Raw genomic sequence first — 21,571 nt, forward strand, 5'->3', positions numbered from 1 at the left:
GCCCAGTTCATTGTTGTTTTGTTCATGTTCTCCATTTAATTATTTAGCATTGCATGTGTATTGTTTATGCTTTAGTCATTATGTTGCGTTATTAAGTTTAGGGATGGTTTTGCATTATTTGTGCACAATGAATGTTATTGTCTTTTCCTTTTGGTGTACCTCCATCCACGATGTCAGTTGGTGTCTTACTGGTTTTTGCTTTGCTAAAATAAAAGGTTGTATGCCAAAAGAGCCAAAGCAGTGTCATCCTTTAAAAGACAATCCAAATTGCTCCAATACATTTTCAGTGACAGTCAGTTCCTGCCAAAAACATATGCATGGATGGTTTAAACAGTTTGGCATATACTAGTGTTACTTTTGTTTTTTTTGTTTTTTTTTCATAACCCTGAAGAAGGTAAGATGTGGCAAGCTGTGCTGAGGTCTACACTCTGAAGAAGGCTGTTTCGACACTATGCATGAGTTGTAACCAAGCTCAATTTTAACTAGCACATGTATTGCCTATGTATTTAGTATTTTCATCATGAAATAGCCATCTGAACAAAGGGTTTTTACTTTTTGCAAGAAGAACAGCTAGGATGTTTTTCCTTTTTTAAAGCTATTCTGAAATATTGTTCCACAGAATGCAAAACAACAACAACATTGAATCAGTTATGAGTATGTGCCTCTCTTATCCTTTGTTTACAACTATCTAGCTCTTGCTTGAAGATGCTGATGTATAGATTATGATAAACTTAAAAAAGTGACAAATATCAGTTTTAAATGCTAACAGTAACATTTAGATTTCAAGATTAACACTGTGGTCTGCATCAGGCTCTAGTTTGAAGGAGGTACACATGTAGGCTGCAGTAAATGCCACATTCTGCACAGCTTGTCTAACAAATAATATCAGACAGTATTACAAACAGAACAAACATATTTGCTGCATCAAAGTTGCAAAAAACTAATGAGGCAGTGTTCACAACCGTCATATGATGCACTGTGAGTAGAGTCAGCTCAACAAACACCTGACTTGGCTGATCTTAAAGTCATGTAAAGAGGTCTTGTAAATTATATAGTTTATTAAGTTAAATGATAACCAACATTAATCAGTATTCAATTGTTAGCCATGATAAATTGTAGACAAATATTCTGCAGCTTTTTTTTTTTTTTTTTTTGACAACAGGTTGACATTGTCACCTCTGCAACACTTAACTGGTTTTTCTGAGGTGATGCATGTCAGAGCAACATTCTTTCTTAATGATACCAGCATACCAGTCAGATTGTCTACTGGCGTGTCACCATTGCCAATGAAACAATCTATTCAGCACAGATGATCAGATGTGATCAGATAACAGCAGACAAACACACCATGATTCTTCCCACGCTTCCACTTTCCAATTCCAACTGATCGTGGACTATCTAAATGGGAAGAAATTTCACAAACTGACCTGTTGCAGCAGTGGCATCCTATTACATTACTATTACAGTTATGACCCCGTCTAGGGGAAACCGGGGACACAACATGAAGTGAGTTATGTACAGTTCAAGGCAAGAGGATGATGGATTAGCTTCGGGCTGAGCCTTGGCCAAAATAACAAACAAAACAACATTATCTCAGAGGTGAGGGATAAACTACAAAAGAAAGAGAAAAGAACATAAAGTAACCTCCCTAACTTAACAAAACCACGAGAGAAGGAAACAGCAAAAAAAACAACAACAATAAACAAACAAAACAAACAAACAAACAAACAAAAAAACAATGGCAGTCCACCCCTATAGTTACTTATCTTATGGTATGTGCTGACCAAGAACAATATCTAAATAAACTACAGCACACACATGCGCGGACAGGTGGACAGTCGGCAGTCAGATTGGGAGCAGAGGAAGGGTGCTTCGTTCCTCTTCCAATGCTCCCCAAGTTAGCCCCACCCCGCTGGCTGGTCCAATCACGGCTGTTCTTCTGCAGTCCAGCCAATCGGGCACATGAATCACTGCACAAGCAAACACAAATTTGACACAGCAATTCAACCATAGGTTGTAACACAGTACCATGCTGAAATTTAGTGAGCTCTATGGAATGAAGCAGTCTTTCACAAAAGTTTGTAAAAGCAGACTGCATAGCTAGGTGCTTGGTTTTGTACACCTGTGGCAATGGGACTGAATAAAACAACTGAATTCAGTGATAATGAGATGGAAGTTATGTGACTCTGTCATGTACTGTTTTTGTGGTAAACATGCAGAAACAGTAAGACAGCACTTCATCATGTTTGCACATGGCAAGGAATATACAAAAAAATCAGTGTGGACACCACCTAATGCAAACAACTGTGGACATTATTTGAGAGAATGTAATATGCACTTTGTTATCATGGGATTAATAGAAACCTGACCCTGCCATCTAGTGTTTCGGCAGCCTAGCACAGACCCACCAACAAAGAGCATACTACTATGAGTAGCTAACTTTGATTGGCTCTTTGGAAAAGTGTTCACTAAATCTGATTTGATGAAGAGAAAGTATGAATGCATGGATTCTAAATGGACGCAGCAATAATAAGCAGGACAAGAACAAAAACTAGAGAACAAAAACTAAAATAGGACAAATTCATGAACTGAATTTATTGAGAGTGGTCAGAAGGGAATTAAAACAACAACCTCCTCTTTCTGGGAAAATATATACATGTTTTTTTTGGTACCATTTTTTTTTTTTATCTCTACTACTAACTCTGCTCAGTAAATAAGGAGGCAGTTCAAACTTATTCCTTGGTCTGTGGTCTGTTATTTTAAGTTCTAGTTTCAAACTGCTCATCCGAAACTACAGTGCTACAAGGTCGTCTATCTGACTGACCTTAGCCTTAACTTCTATGATACTGAATGTGGATGGGCCATGGCTTCACCTGCAGCCAACTGTTGATCATGGCTACAATCATCCATCTTTGTTTGGTCATAAAAATGTGACAGGCCATTAATTCTTCACCAATACATTATTCCAATGGCAGTATAGAGGACTACAAGCCTGAATTTATTGAAATGAATAATCATTATTTTAATGATGTAGATCATACATGAAGTGTTGACCAATATAAAACATGAAACTCATATACTTTATGACAACTACAGAAAGGTATTAACTGTATAATGATTCACTATAATGATTCACTGTGAAATGATAACTAAGAATGACTACATTGGTGGTTAACACAGTTCCATTTCAGTTCATTATTCAGTGGCAGTAGATATCTGCAGTGAACAATATTACAACATTTTTTTTTAAAGAGTGAAATGTCCCTTATCATCACTGGGGCTCTCCTCTGCCCCCCACTCCCTCACTGCTTCAACTTTTCAACTTCATTCAAAGAGTCTCTGAAACCACACATTCTGCAGAGATTAGAGATCAGAGACAAAATAACACAAGTAATCTAACAAGAGCCTTATGAGAATGAAATGTAGCTCTCATTTCATAACCAAAAACGACAGATGATCGACTCTACTGTGTACCTGGAAGTAGGACTGACTGTGAACAGAGTTTGACCTCGCAACACCCTCTAGTGCAGCATAAAATTGATGTTTATATATTGGTTTCATAAAAATGTGTACTTAATATAGAGCAGTCTTGCACATTGAACATAAAAAAGACCAAACTTTGTATTATTAGGTATTACATGCAACTAATCCCCCATCACAACCAATAACAGGAGTTTTTTTTTTGCCTTAGAATTGCACATTGAAAGGCAGTGTGAACAGGGTGCACACTGACTTGACTACTTGACTGCACACACACACACTATTGCTGAAATGAAACCTGTCATCTGCCAGGTGAAGGAGGCCTCTCTAGCCTTCTGGTGATGGTGACGATGGAATATCTGGGATGATGGAGTCTAGGTCTTTTAAGACTTGCTGCAATTTCTCTGCTGTCTGCCTGATTGATTGGACAAATTTCATGATTTCAGATTTGATTGTATCAGCCTCTGCAGTGGACTGGGCCTTTTGCTCTGTTGTAGATTTTTCAGTATTGGGTACCAGTGCAGCTCTGTCAGACCTGGACTCTGATACTGTGGTGTAATTCTCAGGCACTGTCTCAGAGCAGGCTCGGTCTGTTGCGATTGCTGCCTCTGCTGCCTTTGCCTGTCTGATGCTGTGGATCTCCTTAGCATCCATGGCAATGAAGAAGACATCTGCTGCCACAAATAAACCAGCGAGCACACCTCCTGCTACCTCTGCTACACGAACTGCCCTGGCTGTCTGTGCAGCCACCTTGCCAATGTTCATCACTTGAATCAATCTGACCAGTTCAGCAACACCAGCCAGGCCTCTCCCGGCTCTGAGGCCAAGCCTTGCCAACATTTCTTGGCTGACAATGCTTCCTTCAGAGTCAGCTGAGTCACAGTTCCTACGGAGCAACTCTAAACCCTCACTGATCTCCTGGACCCACATGACCACAGCTTCAATTTTCTCCTGAAACTCTTGAATGATCCTTCGAATAGTTTTACGATCAGAGGATTGGTTAACCATGTTAGTGATATTTGAGACACCAGCGGTGAGCCCACCAGCTGCTGCCACCCCTATACCAACCCCGGTGACCACAAGGGAGGCTCCCAAAGTGAAGGGAGTCAAAATCAGGCCCACTATGGATGTAATCCCCCCCGCTGCACCAATCACTCCCCCTGTCAGACTGCCAATGGTGGTTCCCTGGTGCACTCGCTCCAAACCGTCCGCCACAGTTCTCAGCTTGTCCAAGTTGGTCTGAAGTTCCTTCACAGTTTCTTTGCTCTGTCCAAGAAACATAGAAAAAAAAATAATGGACAAAGGTTGACAAAAGAATAAGTAGATCTAGAAAATGTCAATTTTTTTCAGCTGTGGGTTGAGTGATGGAGCTGTGTATTAGGTACCTATTTCGATGTATTTTAACATTGGTATTGCAGCTGCAATACTAAAGCTGGTGGTAAGATGTGCGGTATGTGAGATCATGGAAGATCAAATCTTTTTTTTTTTTTTTTTTTTTTTTTTGAGAAACATGCCAAACCTTTGCTGAGAGAAAGTGAATAATAAAGGGTCTTCCCAGAATCTCGCTGGCTGTTGGTCTCAACTTAGGGTCTTTACTGAAAATGTCACTCAGAAGTACACGAAGCTCAGGTGAGTAGCACTCTGGGAGAGACGGGTAAGAACCACACAGTATCTTGGGGATGAGCTTGATTGTGGTCTCTGCTGAAAACTGAAGGAAAGCTGAGCATTACTGAAAGTCATAATAAACACAAAGGACAACAAAGATTCAGCTGAGACCAAGACATCATCAAGACCAAGGGTGGTCAAAACAGACCACCAAGTGGATGACAAGCAATCTTTGTAAACCAACTTAGCCAACTCCAACTTGAGCCTGTACTGCCATGCCAAACAAGCAAAGATTAAAGCACAAATAATGTTAAACATGTCTTAGGAAATTTGAAACTAATATCAAAGTTAAAGTAGCAAATTAGGTACCTTCTAGAGCCATAAGTCCTACAACTGGGAAATACTTACTGCTAACGTCAGAGTACACAACTCGTACAGGATACATCCCACGGACCAAATGTCACTGCAAACAAAGCAAGTGTCATTATCTCTGTGCCACTATAGTTATTCAATTTCTGCTGTCAGGTTAAAAACACAAGATGTCAGAAGTACAGCACCTTCAACTCAACCTTACAATAATAGAGAAGGCCAAATTGTCAGATTAAGCAGCAATGCATTTTAATTTTTTTTTTTTTTTTTTTTTTGAAAGTTTTATTATTACAAACAAAAAACATCCTCTGCCTAAAAAGGATGACATAAATCTTCTATAGAGTAAATGTACGACAATGACCAAAACAATGTTGTCTTGTATTGGAAATGGTTCTGCTGGAATTATGATTTGATTATAAGTTTTAATTCATATAAATTATAAATTGCAATATATTCATAGGTTTATCCATATTTTATATTTAATTATAAATTAAAATATAAATTTTGATAAAATTTGATTACAAATTTGATCATAACAAAACCTCATCTTGTGTAACTTTAATGATTAATAGCACAAAATGAAAACATGAACTTCTGACAACTTTTACAAAAAAAATTAATATGGAATTGTCACTGAAGTATGTTCTTGTTGAAGTTTTTGACATTAAGCTTGCTTAATGTCAAAGCTAGAGCTAGAGCTAGCAGCTAGAAGACACAAATTTACTTTCACTCTTTATTTCCCATCCTGGTACAAAGACTCTTTACCTTTTTGAGTTGTAATCACCATCTGTCAAAGTTTCTGGTGCCAAATAACTTACAGCTCCTTTGTCTGAAGAATTTGAATTGGTGGCTGACGGAGAGGTTGAACTGTGTGAACAAAAATACATTAACAGGACAACAAACTGTAAGTTACTGTATCTCTGATACACAGTGTATATTTAAAAATATAATTCTGTTAGCAGGGTACAGTACTTTTCACCAACTCTCCCAAATCCACCTAGGCACACTGTTCCAAATTCTGTGAGGAAGACCGACTATAAAAAAAAGAAAAGAAAAAAATCTTAGTTGTTTTTTTTTTTCTCTCTCTCTCTCTTGGTCACAGCTTATCTTATGTTTATAAATGCTTAAGAAAAGAACAGAATGGAGCAGTAAACAATGAAGTATTAGTATTTTTTCATATTTCTTAAAACCAACTTAACTGTGTATGTTTTTTTTGCATAGTTGTAGTAAAATGCCAGTAAAATACCAAATACAAATTCCAGAAGAAATTCTTATAAGTGAATGATTATTACCTTGATGAAAACCAACAGATTGAGAGAATTAAGAGAGTTGACCATCATTGTGAATGTGTACAGTACCTCTGGCTTCAAGTCCTTGTGAAGTAGCTGTTTATCATGAATGTACTTCAAGGCCATACAGATCTGAACAATCCAGCTCAATATCTGTCATAAAAACAAGAGTTTGACAACGTGAATATGTATGTGTGTGTGTGTGTGTGTGTGTGTGTGTGTGTGCGTGTATACAGTATGTATATACAGTATGTATATACATGTACAGTAGAGGCCAAAAGTTTGGACACACCTTCTCATTCAATGCGTTTTCTTTATTTTCATGACTATTTACATTGCAGATTCTAACTGAAGGAATCAAAACTATGAATGAACACATGTGGAGTTATGTACTTAACAAAAAAAGGTGAAATAACTGAAAACATGTTTTATATTCTAGTTTCTTCAAAATAGCCACCCTTTGCTCTGATTACTGCTTTGCACACTCTTGGCATTCTCTGGATGAGTTTCAAGAGGTAGTCACCTGAAATGGTTTTCACTTCACAGGAGTGCCTTATCAGGGTTAATTAGTGGAATTGCTTGTTTTATCAATGGGGTTGGGACCATCAGTTACGTTGTGCAGAAGTCAGGTTACTACACAGCCGACAGCCCTATTGGACAACTGTTAAAATTCATATTATGGCAAGAACCAATCAGCTAACTAAAGAAAAACGAGTGGCCATCATTACTTTAAGAAATGAAGGTCAGTCAGTCCGGAAAATTGCAAAAACTTTAAATGTGTCCCCAAGTGGACTTGCAAAAACCATCAAGCGCTACAATGAAACTGGCACACATGAGGACCGACCCAGGAAAGGAAGACCAAGAGTCACCTCTGTTTCTGAGGACAAGTTCAACCGAGTCACCAGCCTCAGAAATCGCAAGTTAACAGCAGCTCAGATCAGAGACCAGATAAATGCCACACAGAGTTCTAGCAGCAGACTCATCTCTAGAACAACTGTTAAGAGGAGACTGCGCCAATCAGGCCTTCATGGTCAAATAGCTGCTAGGAAACCACTGCTAAGGAGAGGCAACAAGCAGAAGAGATTTGTTTGGGCCAAGAAACACAAGGAATGGACATTAGACCAGTGGAAACCTGTGCTTTGGTCTGATGAGTCCAAATTTGAGACCGCCGTGTCTTTGTGAGACGCAGAAAAGGTGAACGGATGGATTCCACATGCCTGGTTCCCACTGTGAAGCATGGAGGTGGAGGTGTGATGGTGTGGGAGTGTTTTGCTGGTGACACTGTTGGGGATTTATTCAAAATTGAAGGCACACTGAACCAGCATGGCTACCACAGCATCCTGCAGCGACATGCCATCCCATCCAGTTTGCGTTTAGTTGGACGATCATTTATTTTTCAACAGGACAATGACCCCAAACACACCTCCAGGCTATGTAAGGGCTATTTGACCAAGAAGGAGAGGGATGGAGTGCTGCGGCAGATGACCTGTCCTCCACAGTCACCGGACCTGAACCCAATCCAGATGGTTTGGGGTGAGCTGGACCACAGAGTGAAGGCAAAGGGGCCAACAAGTGCTAAACACCTCTGGGAACTCCTTCAAGACTGTTGGAAAACCATTTCAGGTGACAACCTCATGAAGCTCATCGAGAGAATGCCAAGAGTGTGCAAAGCAGCAATCAGAGCAAAGGGTGGCTATTTTGAAGCAACTAGAATATAAAACATGTTTTCAGTTATTTCACCTTTTTTTGTTAAGTACATAACTCCACATGTGTTCATTCATAGTTTTGATTCCTTCAGTGAGAATCTACAACGTAAATAGTCATGAAAATAAAGAAAACGCATTGAAAGAGAAGGTGTGTCCAAACTTTTGGCCTGTACTGTATATATGTATATATGTGTGTATATACGTGTATATATATATGTATAAATGTACATATATATGTATGTATGTATGTAGATAGATAGATAGATAGATAGATAGATAGATAGATAGATAGATAATGCATATGCAGGAATATGTTGGATACCTGTTGCTCCTCAAACGGTTCCCTCTTCTCTTTGATCTTTTCAGCAAGGCTCCCTCCTTGACAGTAGTCCATCACTATGTAGTAAGTGGGTCCATCTATACAAAATGAAAAAAAAAAATTGGGTAATTCTGCTCTCCCTCTATTTACTGTCCACTTTAGCGGCTGAGTCTCTCCTGAGTTGTGGTCAGCACATAGAGCCAGGTAGCCCATAGTTCAGAGACAGAGATATATGGCTGGTGGGGATCTGAAATCCTCTTGTTTTACTCTATTTCTTAATATATTAAGTGAAACAACTTTCAAAAAAATCTGGTTGTGGGCATGGCATGTTACTGTCTATCATAGTAAGTGGCATAACCTGCAAAGGGACACTTAAGATTGTTTTTAAACCAAATTTAGTAGGAAGGTTGGTCCCTGGGTAGAGCCAATAATTAGTTTGTTTTGTTTTTGCAGCTACAGTTGTTGAATTTGGAGATGCTAGTAGCTACTACAGCTGCTGCCCAGCCTCATTTTAAACACTTTGTTTCACCGCCATGTATGAAGCAGCAAGCTGCCATGTCCAGATGGAGCAAACCGATAGCTAACTGTGATCCTGTGAGTCAGTGAGTCAGTGAGTGAGTGAATGTGACAGTGAGTTAAGTCCACAGTTTATTGTGTGAGTGTGTGAGTGAATGTGAGAGTGAGATTAATCTAAAGTTTACTGTGTGAGTCAGTGAGTGAGTGAATGTGAGAGTGAGTTTAATCTACAGTTTACAGAGGTGCTTTGCATTGAAAAAGGAACTATATATTATGGAAACTTTAGATTCCAAATTAATTTTATTCTTACCTTCAAAAGAATTCTCACTGCTCACAATATGTGGATGTTTTGTTGTCTTGAGGATTTCTATCTCGTTCAGTAAATCTGCCTTAGTTTCTGCAGCCACCTGTCAAAAACACCACTGCTGTAAGAATGGTCTGCCAGAGGGCCCGTCTCTGACCACACTGGATCTGCTGGGTCTAGGCTTTTGTGTTGTCTACCCTGCTCTTCTTTGTGTCTCCGGGCTCTAGTTTCCCGGCACAGCGCAGGGTGGTGCAGTGAGGCAAACCCCGTGCAGAGCTAGTTTGATCCAGCTCAACCTGAGGTGCACATGGTTTGATATTTTGGCAGACCAAGCTTGCTGAGATGGGAGTGGCGGCGCAGCAGGGGGAGATGTCGACAGATTCAGCTTGGCGTAGTGACAGTTTCATGCCAAAAGGCTTCACCGAGGTGCGCTCAAAGCTCGCCATCTGAAACCAGGTCTACTTCAGTGCAAGATGGAGCGGAGCCGCTGTAGTGGAAGTTTGGCTGACCAGCACGCAGTGCGCACACGTCACCAAAACCTCACAATCAGCGCAAATGGTGCCAATCTCCTTTGATCTGACATAAGTTGTGACGGGACAGTTGATATGGAGATAAATTTATGTGCTGATTGAGATAGTAGCATTGAATAGTGGTTTTTGTGGGTATCTATTGCATTGTTCATGTGCCTGACATTCCGGAAACCTGCCTGTGAGGTTTTGGTGACATGTGCGCACTGTGCGCCGGTCAGCCAAACTTCCACTACACCAGCTGCGCTCCGCCTGCGGCAGTAGACCTCCATGTCAAATGTGTAAACGTTCATTACGCCGTCGCGCAGCACATTTTAAAGGCGAGGACAGGGGCTCATGGGATTGGTTTAAAGTGAAACGGCTGTGTCAAACCCACTTCACGCCTTCTCTCCTCCCTTCCGCTGGTAGGAGGGACGGCAGAGTATTTTGTGCCACCGTGCACGGTGTGCCAAACTTGCAAAATCCACCTGGCCACACCCATTTGGTGAAGCGCAGCTGCGCTGCGCCCCCGCCTTGCCCAGTCTGCAAAACTAGAGCCCTCTGATACATGACCACAGTGTAACCTAGTTAATTAAACAATCACCAAGCCTTTTGTTAAGGAATTTATATAAATATGATTAACGAATGTTAATGAATTTAGATAGATATGGTTTTTCGGTCTTAAGAGATCAATATCAAAGTGAAGCAGATGAACACACCACATGAGCTGAGGTGATAAACCTGATGCACAGTGTGCCCGTACAAAAACAGGGGCTTGGTGTGTGCACATGTTCTCTGGTGCTGACAAAGGTACAATCTGTTACAAACTCAACACTTACCTGTGCCAAACTGATCTTTCTGATCAGAAATGGGTCATCAGTCTTTGTGACTACAACTCCATGTTCTGTTTCTCTGTCAATTTTGTAGCCTTTCTTCTGAAGGATGCTCTGTTCACTCCCCATCTTTGTTTGCCTGCAGTGACAGTCCAACACAGAAAAAGTTTAATTATTTCATTAAACAAATCTCTCAACCCTGGCCATGATAACCAAATCTAGAAATGACAACTACAAGCAGTTAAGTGCACAGAGGAGGAAGTAGCCTCACTGCAGATCAACAGGAAGAGCGGGCGAGCCAAAATATAGCTGAGCTGTACAAAACACCATATATATATATATATATATATATATGGGGCAGAGAGAGGGAGATGCAATTTTAATAACTTTTTGGCATTTCTGCCACCAGGACACTCCATTTTTCAAAAATTCTGCCTCACATTTAAAGGCAACTCTCATCTTTATCTACTGAACGTGTTTTTAGTCTCTCACAATAACATGACATTTCTTTGTATTGGCGTTATTTTACAGTAAAGGTGATGACATTAAATGACACTACAGTATTAAACTATTTGATACCCGTGACCTTGAGAGCTGGTCTAATGCGTGACACAGTAGCCTAAAAATAAAACGCTTGACATGGAAAGAGACCTTTTTCCACAGCAGCCCTGTTGACATGAAATAGAACACAGGTGTTATAGCATAAATAAATAAATAGTATAAATTAAATAGCATAAATTAAACTTCTGATATGATCAGACTCCTGGTGTGGTTCATGATGGCTCACTGGAAAGATTCTGCTACACTTAAATGGAACACAACCTTCTTTAATATCATCAGTACTTTACCAAAATTGTGTACTCCTCCTATTTCATATCAAAATGCCTGCTTTGACAAGGGTATATCAAGTAGAATATCAAGTAGAATAAGGACCCAAAGATATAAGACAAAGTTGTACTGAGGACCAGAAAAAAAAGAACTCACAGCGTCAGTTGGTTTCCTTCAGCCCCAAAACCTCTACTTCTCAGCTGTTACTGCCAAAATGCAATAGAAGAGAGAAGTAAAGCCCAAGCCTGTTGCTCTGCTCTAATAATGAAACTGAAATCTAGCTTTTATAAACACGTTCCAAAAAAGAAAAAAAAAGTGTCTGCAAGGCAAATAATTTCCTGTACCACTCCCAGCTCAAACTTGAAAGTGGTGAGATGAATGGGCGTACCCGACAAAAACAAATATTAGCAAAAAGTCAGGAAGAACAGCCAAATAAAATAAAAAATAAAATTAAAAAAAAATTAACAAAATTAAGAGTGTCTTTAAACTGAATGCTGCAACCTTGTCACTAATGCATGACTGTAATCTGCAATCTGCCAGATTGGAAATTTGTGATACTTCTGACATATTTCTGACTTCAGACAACTGAAACCAATCTCACTACCCTGGATGAATATCGGGATACATCCGACCTGGATACCTGTCTCTCTATTTCAGCAAATGTAGAAAACTGTTAAGATTGAACTCTCACTGGCTCTCACTAACGAAAAACTGTAGCTCAGCATTGACTGATTGGGCAGTTAGATCTGTATTTGTTTGACTCTTCTCTCTGTGTATACAGCAGTTCTCTGTGCATTGTGTCCTTGGGTGTGTGGGCCAGTTGGTTTCTCCAGTGCTTCTCTGGACTGGCTGTGGTAACTTCAGCTCCAGCGAACTGTAATCTTCCCCTTGACTCCCTTCACCTGATAATGCATTACTCAACTTCCCAAATCCACTTGACATACTCACATAGAAGAGCCCAGAATGGAATTACAATCCAGACTGCTAATTATATTGCTGGCCTTGTTGATAAAACAGCTGCTACCTGCTGCCAGAGACTCTTCCTTTCCGTCTCTTGTGTGTCTGCTTCGGCTCAGAGACCATTCCAAGGCAGCTCTCCCAGCAGTTACAGATGGGGAAGAGTGGAAGGTAAGTCAGGTCCAGAAAACAAGTAGAAGACAAATAAATGAACGGGACTCTGGGAGAGTTGAGCAGATCAGGAAGAAGTTGGGGACTTTATCTTTAGACACTCGAATCCAATCAGGAGCTTTGGAGACAAGCTGGAAATGAGGAGGAAAGGCCTGGCTGTGGAAACAGTGGACAAAAGTCAGAATGCATATGGGACTATGACAACAACATGCTGTTCCAACACATTTATTGTGAATAACACCTATCGACCTCAAGTGGTTTTCATCAGCTATGCCAATTACTGTAACCCTTGACCTGTATTTCCAATCAGGAAGTAAGATCACATACAGCACTAAGGTGATGTGAATTCACAGGGGTATAGTACACTCTAGGGATGAGCGAGTACACCACTATCTGTATCTGTATCTGTAACCATCTACATTATCCGTATCTGTATCTGTACTCAGATTGGGTGGGGCGAAAACCGGAAGTAGGTGGGTTTTGACTGAAAATGGGTGGGGCTTAGCCGGTATGTTATTTTAAGCCTGAATGTGATTCAGGTTGATCAGAAGTTGCTATATTTATTGTTTATTGGAAAACTATTTACAGAACAGCCTCAGAATTGAGCTTCAGATCAATGTTTTTGATCACAATAGTAAACAAACTATTTACAGAACAAGTTTTTTATAATATAAATATAAAGTTTTTATAAACACACACTTTATATCAAAAACCAGCTGGTAAGAGCGAGGAGATGGTTAAAAAAAACAAAAAAAAACGAGTGGTGTGTCCGCAATGAGGGACGCGATGCGAGTCGCATTCAGCCTGTCTGCTCAAAAGCAGTGCATCTGTTACCGATCAAGTTTAGCAGAAACTCTACTGACTATCAGTGATTACAAACCGAGGGAAGAGCGAGCTGAAAAAAACCTGACCCCTACTGAAGAGAGACACGACGTGAGCTGTCACACCTGAGTGAATGAGTAGGAATGAGTAAGAGGCTGTCCCTCTGTGTGTGTGTGTGTGCGTGTGTGTCAGCGGCACACCGCTGCAGTGAACTGTGTGTGTAGGGGGGGGTTGTTGTGTGTGACTGGCCTATCACACAACGTGGACACAGTCAGCTGCCCAATGAGGATTTTCATTCATCACGAGCACGGATATTGACTCATATTACTCGGATAATATTCGTACTCGGCAAAAGTGCGTTATCCGTACCGGATACTCGTTTCAGCCGAGTATCCGGCTCAACCCTAGTAAATAATATATACAGAGAAAAAATGACAAATATTGTAAAGGTCCAGTTGTTGTCTTAATCATTTGGTGCCCCCTTACAGCAGCCTTGGTTCGAATTTGGCCCAAACACTTTGCTGCACGTCATCCCCTCTCTCTGCACTGTTTCCTGTCTCTCTCCACTGTGACTATCAAATAGAGCAGAAATGCCCAAAAAATACTCTTAAAAAAAGAAAAATTATCGATCTGAAGGTACACACATTACTGTATTCCCATTTTTCTTCTGCTGTGTTGTGGTATTCCTACTTCAAGGGTGTCTGTCCAAGTTAAGATTTATGTTTTTATGGATGCGTTTATATCCTTTTGCTCATGAACATTGTGTGTACAGAGCTGTGAGAGTGACAGACAGACAAAGAGAGAGACTGAGAGAAAAAAAAAGTAAAAAGGGTCTTTTGACTTTTGATATCGTTTGTTAAAAATGAGGCACTTAAAATTACCACCACATACCAGAGGTGGGAAGTAACGAAGTACAAATACTTCGTTACCGTACTTAAGTAGATTTTTCAGGTATCTGTACTTTACTTGAGTATTTAATTTTCTGCCGACTTTTTACTTTTACTCCCTACATTTGAACACAAATATCTGTACTTTCTACTCCTTACATTGTCAAAACAGGCTCGTTACTTCTCTCTCCCTCTCTCTCTCTCTTTTTGGTGGGGGCAGGCGGGCTCGTTACCACCAAGAAAAAAATTACAACACCTGCACCGGCACCGTACGAGAACAAAAGGCAGAGAAACTTTCCAGGCTACAGCAGCGCACTGACATAGATTGTGAAACAAAGCGAAGAGTTGCCACTCTGCTGTATTTTCACTGGCTAACAGCAGCACACTGGCTTAGCTTGTCTATTCAGAGAAGAGGTATCACTTCGGCTTATTTTTCATTCTATGTTATCACATGCATACTCCTGCTCATTCATTGGTAGCTGAATTGTTAGGTCTGTATGATAAGTAATTTACATTTTTAAAACAAATAATAATTTAACATATTTTTAAATTATTGGAGTCAACATCTACTCCTTCAAGATAATTTATTATGTTCTACAACTCATAAACATACACCAACACTACATACTGAGTGTTTGAGCAGCATATCTCCTCTGTGCTACAAAAGATCAGTGGTAAAATTTATTAACATTAACGCTGAAGCCCTCCCCCACAGTTTCAAAAAATCCTGGAGGAAACCCTGCACAGAGAGGGAAAAGGAGAGAGGGCGCGGGGCGTGAGAGCAGTTAAGAAAAAGAAAACCATATAGAGAAATCTGGAGACATGGAGGAAGACAGTTGCCAGGGAAGATAACGTTAGCCGACAACAAAACAGAGTCAGAGAAGCAAGAAAAAATCTGTTAAAAGTCATATACGTTAAGTATATTAAGTATTGAGAGTACCAAAGCTGTTATCAAGGTACTCATTCAAGACCTCTGGTCAGTTCAGTCTTGATTATTGTGTGAAATTGGGCTTGCAGCAAAACTAGAATGTTGCGTGATTTTCATTCTCTCTGTACCAGCACTTTGCAGGTTGTTAATAAAAGAGGAAATGTTCCTGTTTTGTGTGCCCAGAACTTTTTTTTCATCAAAAAGTTATCAAAAAGGTATATGTATCATTAATGATAAAAAAATAAAAAAAAAATAAATAAATAATCATTTTTACTTTTTACTTTTGTACTTAAGTACATTTCAGAGCCTGTACTTTCTTACTTTTACTTGAGTAAAGAAGTTGAATTGGTACTTCTACTTTTACCAGAGTCTTTTCTCACACAAGTATCTTTACTTCTACTTAAGTACAGAATGTCAGTACTTTTGCCACCTCTGCCACATACTGTACTGCTCCCACCCATAGCGTAAACCATAAAAAGATAACACCTCACAAACTCCTTACACACACAAATACAAAGCATATGAGGCATGACAATAACAATGCATAAAAAGTAACAACAGAGACACTAAGAAAGAAGAGAGAAAAAGTGAAAAATGAGACTACAATAACAGGATACTTTTTACTTTCTCTTTCTCTGTCTATACACACACAAACACACACACATACACACTGTTTTTCCTATACCTGTGGGGACATTGTACTGACTTATATTCATTCTCTACTGCATTCCCTAGCCTAACCCTAACCCTGACCCTAACCCTTAACCAATAAACCACCTTTTTCCATTGTGACCACCACCCAAAATGTCCACATAAGAAAAGTGGCATCTCAATAGTTCGGCCATAGTTGCGAGCAAAACAAGCCCACACACACACACACACACACACACACACACACACATACACACGCATGCACCCACACTCACATTCTTCCACACTTTTCACAGTGCATTTCTGCTGCGTTGCTGCAGACTCCATGATAAATCAAGCCTGGAGACCATGACCATGGAGCTTTCTACTGTGTTTAGTTACATGCAGTGTGTGCGGTTTTAAATGTGTTCTGTTCCATGGAATGAGAAAATGAGTAACTACTGAGACTGACAGAGTTAATCTTCTGTGGAATCAGGTTCATTGCTGTGTTATATTTTTATCTTTGTCTTCTATGTTCCCTAGATGTCTAGGAGTAAATGTTTTCTGTTGTACATTTTGGCAGGTAATTCAGCCTCTGCTCCACAACAGCATCTCGCTGTACGGTGGAAAGAGAGGAAGCGCTCTCAGTGGAATGAAAGCTAGATTGAATTTTTCCTGTTGTTTTTGATGTTTCCTGTTGTACTCTGCTGGAGCAAAACATTGCCTCCCTGAGGATGTTAAAGCAAGCTCTCTCTTCTGCTTGTACTTGGGTTTGAATGTATGGATTCATACACACTCACCCAGTGTGTGGAGGGCCTCTGCCTCTGCATGCCTGTTTATGCACAATGACTGTAAGACACACAGCGGGTGTCCTGTGCTGTCTTGTGACCTGGCAAACTGTGGTTAGGCAGCACACACACACACACACACACACACACACACTTGACTTGCTGGCTGCCACAGTCACTGAACAGAAGAATTAAGATGGCCTAAAGGCTTCAGAATAAACTCCCAGATTAGACCTCTCTGACACAACATGGGACAAACCAAGCAGACATCATCTGTGCAAATCAAAGTATTGATAACTCTATTCTGAATGGGTTAAATCATCTCCTCTTGGTTACTAGGCCTGCAGGGAAAACAATCAGATATTAACGGATCAAAGTTTCCTTTGATTCACTTTTTGGTTTAATCAGCTCTTATAATGGGCTTAAGAAAATTACACCAATGATCATTTTTCAAAACAGAAAGTAAAGTAATATTGGGTAAAAGGGAGAGAAACAGAGAATTAGAGAAACATTATTAGAAATACTATCCCTATTATTGCATGGGCAAAATGGCAGTTGAGCTCTTTTATAAAGCTTTGGCAGGTAAAGAAATATGTAATTTTTCTGTCTATAAAGCACCACATAGTTTCTTTTTCACTTTCTTCTATTTTTGTTTTTTTTTACATAAGAAAGTGGCTAGGAGAGGAAATAAATAGACCTGAAAATGTGAGATGTGTACCGTGTCTTATACAGTGGTTCTTAACCTGGGGTTCAGACCCCCTAGGGTCTTGTGAAATCATTTTTGCAAGATAATAAATACCTAATAGAAAGGAAAAATATCTTTTAGAATGAAAAATTACAATCATTTTTTCAGCTATTGCTCTTTTGTGTGTGTGTGTGTGTGTGTGTGTGTGTGTGTGTGTGTGTGTGTGTGTGTGTGTGTGTGTTTGTGTGTGTGTGTGTGTGTGTGTGTGTGTGTGTGTGTGTGTGTGTGTGTGTGTGTGTGTGTGTGTGTGTGTGTGTGTGAAATATTGAGTCGTTTTAAAACAGGAAGTGTCCTCTGAAAATTAAGCAAAACCTGAACAGGTCATCATTCTCTTAGGCAGGCTGTTCACCTCTCTGAATATGCAGCCTTCGATGGGGCATTGCTTTACTTTAATGGGTCACATAACAAAAAAAGTTGAATACCACTGGCCTTATACACACCTGTCCACCCACATAGACATTCATTCATTCATTTCCCAAGCCTCATATCCTAATTAGGGTTCCAGGGTGCTGCAGCCTATCCCAGCACTCACTGGGTGGGGAAACACCCTGGGTAGGTTGCCAGTTCATTGCAGGGCAAACACACAGAAAGACACATTTTATTTACATCCAAATGGAAACAATAACTTGCCAAAGATGTAATAATGATGATAATAACAGGGGCACAGCACAATGCCTGGGCAAGGGATAAAAAGCAAATCTTCTACGGCAACTGGCTAATTGCTGACAAAGAACAATAACTTGATTTGCTACTTTCTCTTGCTCTCTGTCTCCAAATACAGACTACTAAATTGCTGTTGTTGGGTTAAAACCTGTCTCTCAAATGTCAACTTTTGTGGAAGAGTCAAAACAAATCCAGTTATAATTAATCCCAGTTTTCGATACCTCAGACAGTTTCCCTGAAGTAGGGATCAATTTGGCCAATAGGATTCCAGCATGAAGCCACTGGCTGAAGTTAATCTGACTGATCAATCAATAATCACCCTTGGAGACCAATCAGTTCCAAGGACATCACTGAAAGGCCAGTCAACTCAGTCGATTAATGAGTCAAGCCCAGACAGTAGGGAGGGACTTCCATGTCCACAATCTAAACTATGAGAAACCGACTCCCATGTTGTACTCAAATCTTCAAAAACATCAGTGAGTTTTGAGACATACTGTTTTTTTTTTGTTTGTTTGTTTTGTTTTGTTTTTTTATTTATTTATTGATTTAAAGTAAATGAAAATATCATATAGAAAATAACAACATATTAATATTTATTCAATGAACTTAGCAGAGGGTTGAACACATTTGCAAGGTACTTGAATGCATGTCATGACATGCCATGTACTTGAATGCTGCCATTAGGGGCTCAGCGCCTAATGACATCATGACATAATGCATGGAAGTACAGTATATGGACAAAAATATCAGGCCACCTACAGGAGCTTTTATGACATCCCATTCTAAATCCATAGGCATGAATATGAAGTTGGTCTCACCTTTGCTTTCCTCCACCAAACTTTACAGTTGGCACAGTCCAGTCAGGCAGGTAATGTTCTCCTGGCATTCACCAAACCCAGACTCATCCATCAGACCGCAAGATAAAGAACTGTGTTTGGCCCAGTGGTGGTGTGTTTTACACCACTCCATCCGATGCTTGGCATTGTGCTCGGTGATGTAAGGCTTGCGTGCAGCTGCTTGGCCATGGAAACCCATGCCATGAAGCTCCCGGCGCACAGTTTTTGTGCTGATGTTAATGCCAGAGGAGGTTTGGAGCTCTGCAGTTACTGAGTCAGCAGAGTGTTGGCCACTTTTACACACTATGTGCCTCAGTGCTCGGCAACTCTGCTCTTTAAGTTTACATGGTCCACCACTTGGTAGTTGAGTTTGGTTCCTAAACGCTTCCTCTTTGTAATAATACCACTTACAGTTGATGGTGGAATATCTAGTAGGGAAGAAATTTCACAAATTGACTTAGTTGCAGTAGTGACATCCTATTACATTACTATTGGAGTACCACGCTGGAATTCAGTGAGCTCTGTAGAATGAGCCATTCTTTCACAAATGTTTATAAAGTCAGACTGCATGGCTTGGTGCTTGATTTTATACACTTGTGGCAATGGGAATGAATGAAACACCTGAATTCAATGATTAAGAGGTGTGGCCCAATACTTTTGTCTATATTGTGTATGTGGGCATTGATAGATACATCATTGTAAATGGATGTGTTTCTTTTTGTAAATAAAGAGAGTATGAATGAGCCTTTAAACTTCTATAAGTCTCTCACGAATCAAATGTTAAAATCAAAGCTATGACCAACACAAACTAGACATATGCTAACATGTTCAGTTTGTCTACTATAGCTGACATTACAGTGCACTTGACAGTTCCAGGCAGACAGCCATATAAACAAACTCAGAAATAAATATATCATGCCCATTTACACTATTCCTCAGAAACAAAGTCTGATGAGTCTGACTGAGGCTCAAACATACAGTAAGGCTGTATTTCACCAATATTGCCATCATCATGAAAAAGAAATTATTTAATAACAGCATGATTTTTCTTAGTATTTAGAATATGCCTGGAGGGGATTGTTAAATAGAAGTCTCTTTCACCTAAGGTTTAAAATTTGCTGCTGCTTTGCTAGATGTAAGTGAAACTCACTGAAAAGAAAGATCAGATCACAAAGGCAATCAGGAGCTGTACCAAAATGTTGAAATGTTAGCAAGCAAACATGTTTGTGTACAGGAAAACCCTGCATATTAAACTGAATAAAAATTATGTGTTGTTGAGATGTGCCTGGAAGGATGCATGCAGCTCTGCTTTTCAATGTGCGGCAGTTCGTTGAGAATAGAGAATGAAAAGTGAAGAGTGAGTGAATGAAGAGACAAACAAAGAGAGAGAGTGAAAATAAGCAAATGGCAAGGGAGACTGCAGTCAGTTCAGATCTTTATCGTCCCAGAGGGGGAATTTGGCTTGTAGCATCGCTTAGCACTCACAAACCACACACCCACAGTCAGTTAGTCTGAACAGACGGGATAAAAACAATCAACAGATAAGAGACAGTTAAAGCAAAAATAAATAAGATTTAAAACCAGCAATAACATTAAAAACGGATGAAAAACTATTAAAAAAACAACAACTTTGAAAAGAGTATTATGATGAGACATTAATGCATGTGGAGGCATGTGCACAGGACAGGGAGGAAGCAGATGGTTCATATGCTGCACAGTCCTCTCTCTAAACAAGACAAAAGGCAAAGAGGCAGTGTAGCTAATACACTTTCACTTTAAATTTGAGAAAACTCCTGCATTACAAATACTGAAAATAAGGTTGTGTACTGCCAGTAGAGCTATTCATCTTTGCAAACAAAGGCAGAAAATAAAACCCATATAGCTCTCTGTTACTGTGTAAATAGGGACCTGTGGTAAGGCAAGTTCCTGTTGAAGCACAGGGGTTGTGGTTTTAAACACAGATTTTCCAACACAGAACAGGTGCGACAGAGATACAGCAGTGCCACTGCTAACAACATGTTGAGAGCACACCCTAGAACTTTAAACCCCACTCCCTCCCACAGTGCATCTCAGATGGCATAATAATCTGGCTTGTCTGACTAAGATGGCTTTTCATTTTGCTGAAGCAAAGTCATTGATAAAGCAGCCAGTAGTTGTGTTGCCCTGCTCTCTGCTGTTATCAGCCAGGCTTATCAGTCCAACAGTTCAACAGGAATTTAGAGACAGACTACAGTGATTTGTTGACCTGATTATCTCCCCACCCAGACCACTGATCTGTCCCACTGAGATGAGACAAATCACACAGAATTACCCTCCAATTACACTCTGTAAGCAGCCTAGTCTCCCTTAATAAACTACCATTCTATTCACCACACGTCATCCTCAATTA

At 39.9% G+C, this 21,571-nt stretch overlaps 1 protein-coding gene and 1 long non-coding RNA gene across 2 annotated transcripts; both read right to left on the reverse strand.

Moving 5' to 3' along the window:
• Positions 1-3,656: 3,656 nt before the first annotated feature.
• Positions 3,657-8,781, reverse strand: LOC115366594 (serine/threonine-protein kinase PLK4-like). The gene is made up of 7 exons (XM_030062115.1): positions 8,772-8,781; positions 6,813-6,896; positions 6,427-6,488; positions 6,220-6,321; positions 5,494-5,548; positions 5,000-5,188; positions 3,657-4,746 (listed from the first exon to the last, which is right to left on the reverse strand). The coding sequence occupies exons 2-7, from the start codon at positions 6,867-6,869 to the stop codon at positions 3,808-3,810; spliced, it is 1,404 nt and encodes a 467-aa protein (XP_029917975.1). The 5' UTR covers positions 6,870-6,896; positions 8,772-8,781; the 3' UTR covers positions 3,657-3,807.
• A 5-nt stretch (positions 8,782-8,786) lies between these two features.
• Positions 8,787-12,029, reverse strand: LOC115366595 (uncharacterized). The gene is made up of 4 exons (XR_003928846.1): positions 11,912-12,029; positions 10,934-11,066; positions 9,595-9,691; positions 8,787-8,866 (listed from the first exon to the last, which is right to left on the reverse strand). It is a non-coding gene; the product is annotated as an uncharacterized LOC115366595 (long non-coding RNA).
• Between the last annotated feature and the right edge of the window lie 9,542 nt (positions 12,030-21,571).

Source organism: Myripristis murdjan, chromosome 10, assembly GCF_902150065.1.
Source record: "Myripristis murdjan chromosome 10, fMyrMur1.1, whole genome shotgun sequence".
NCBI lineage: Eukaryota > Metazoa > Chordata > Actinopteri > Holocentriformes > Holocentridae > Myripristis > Myripristis murdjan.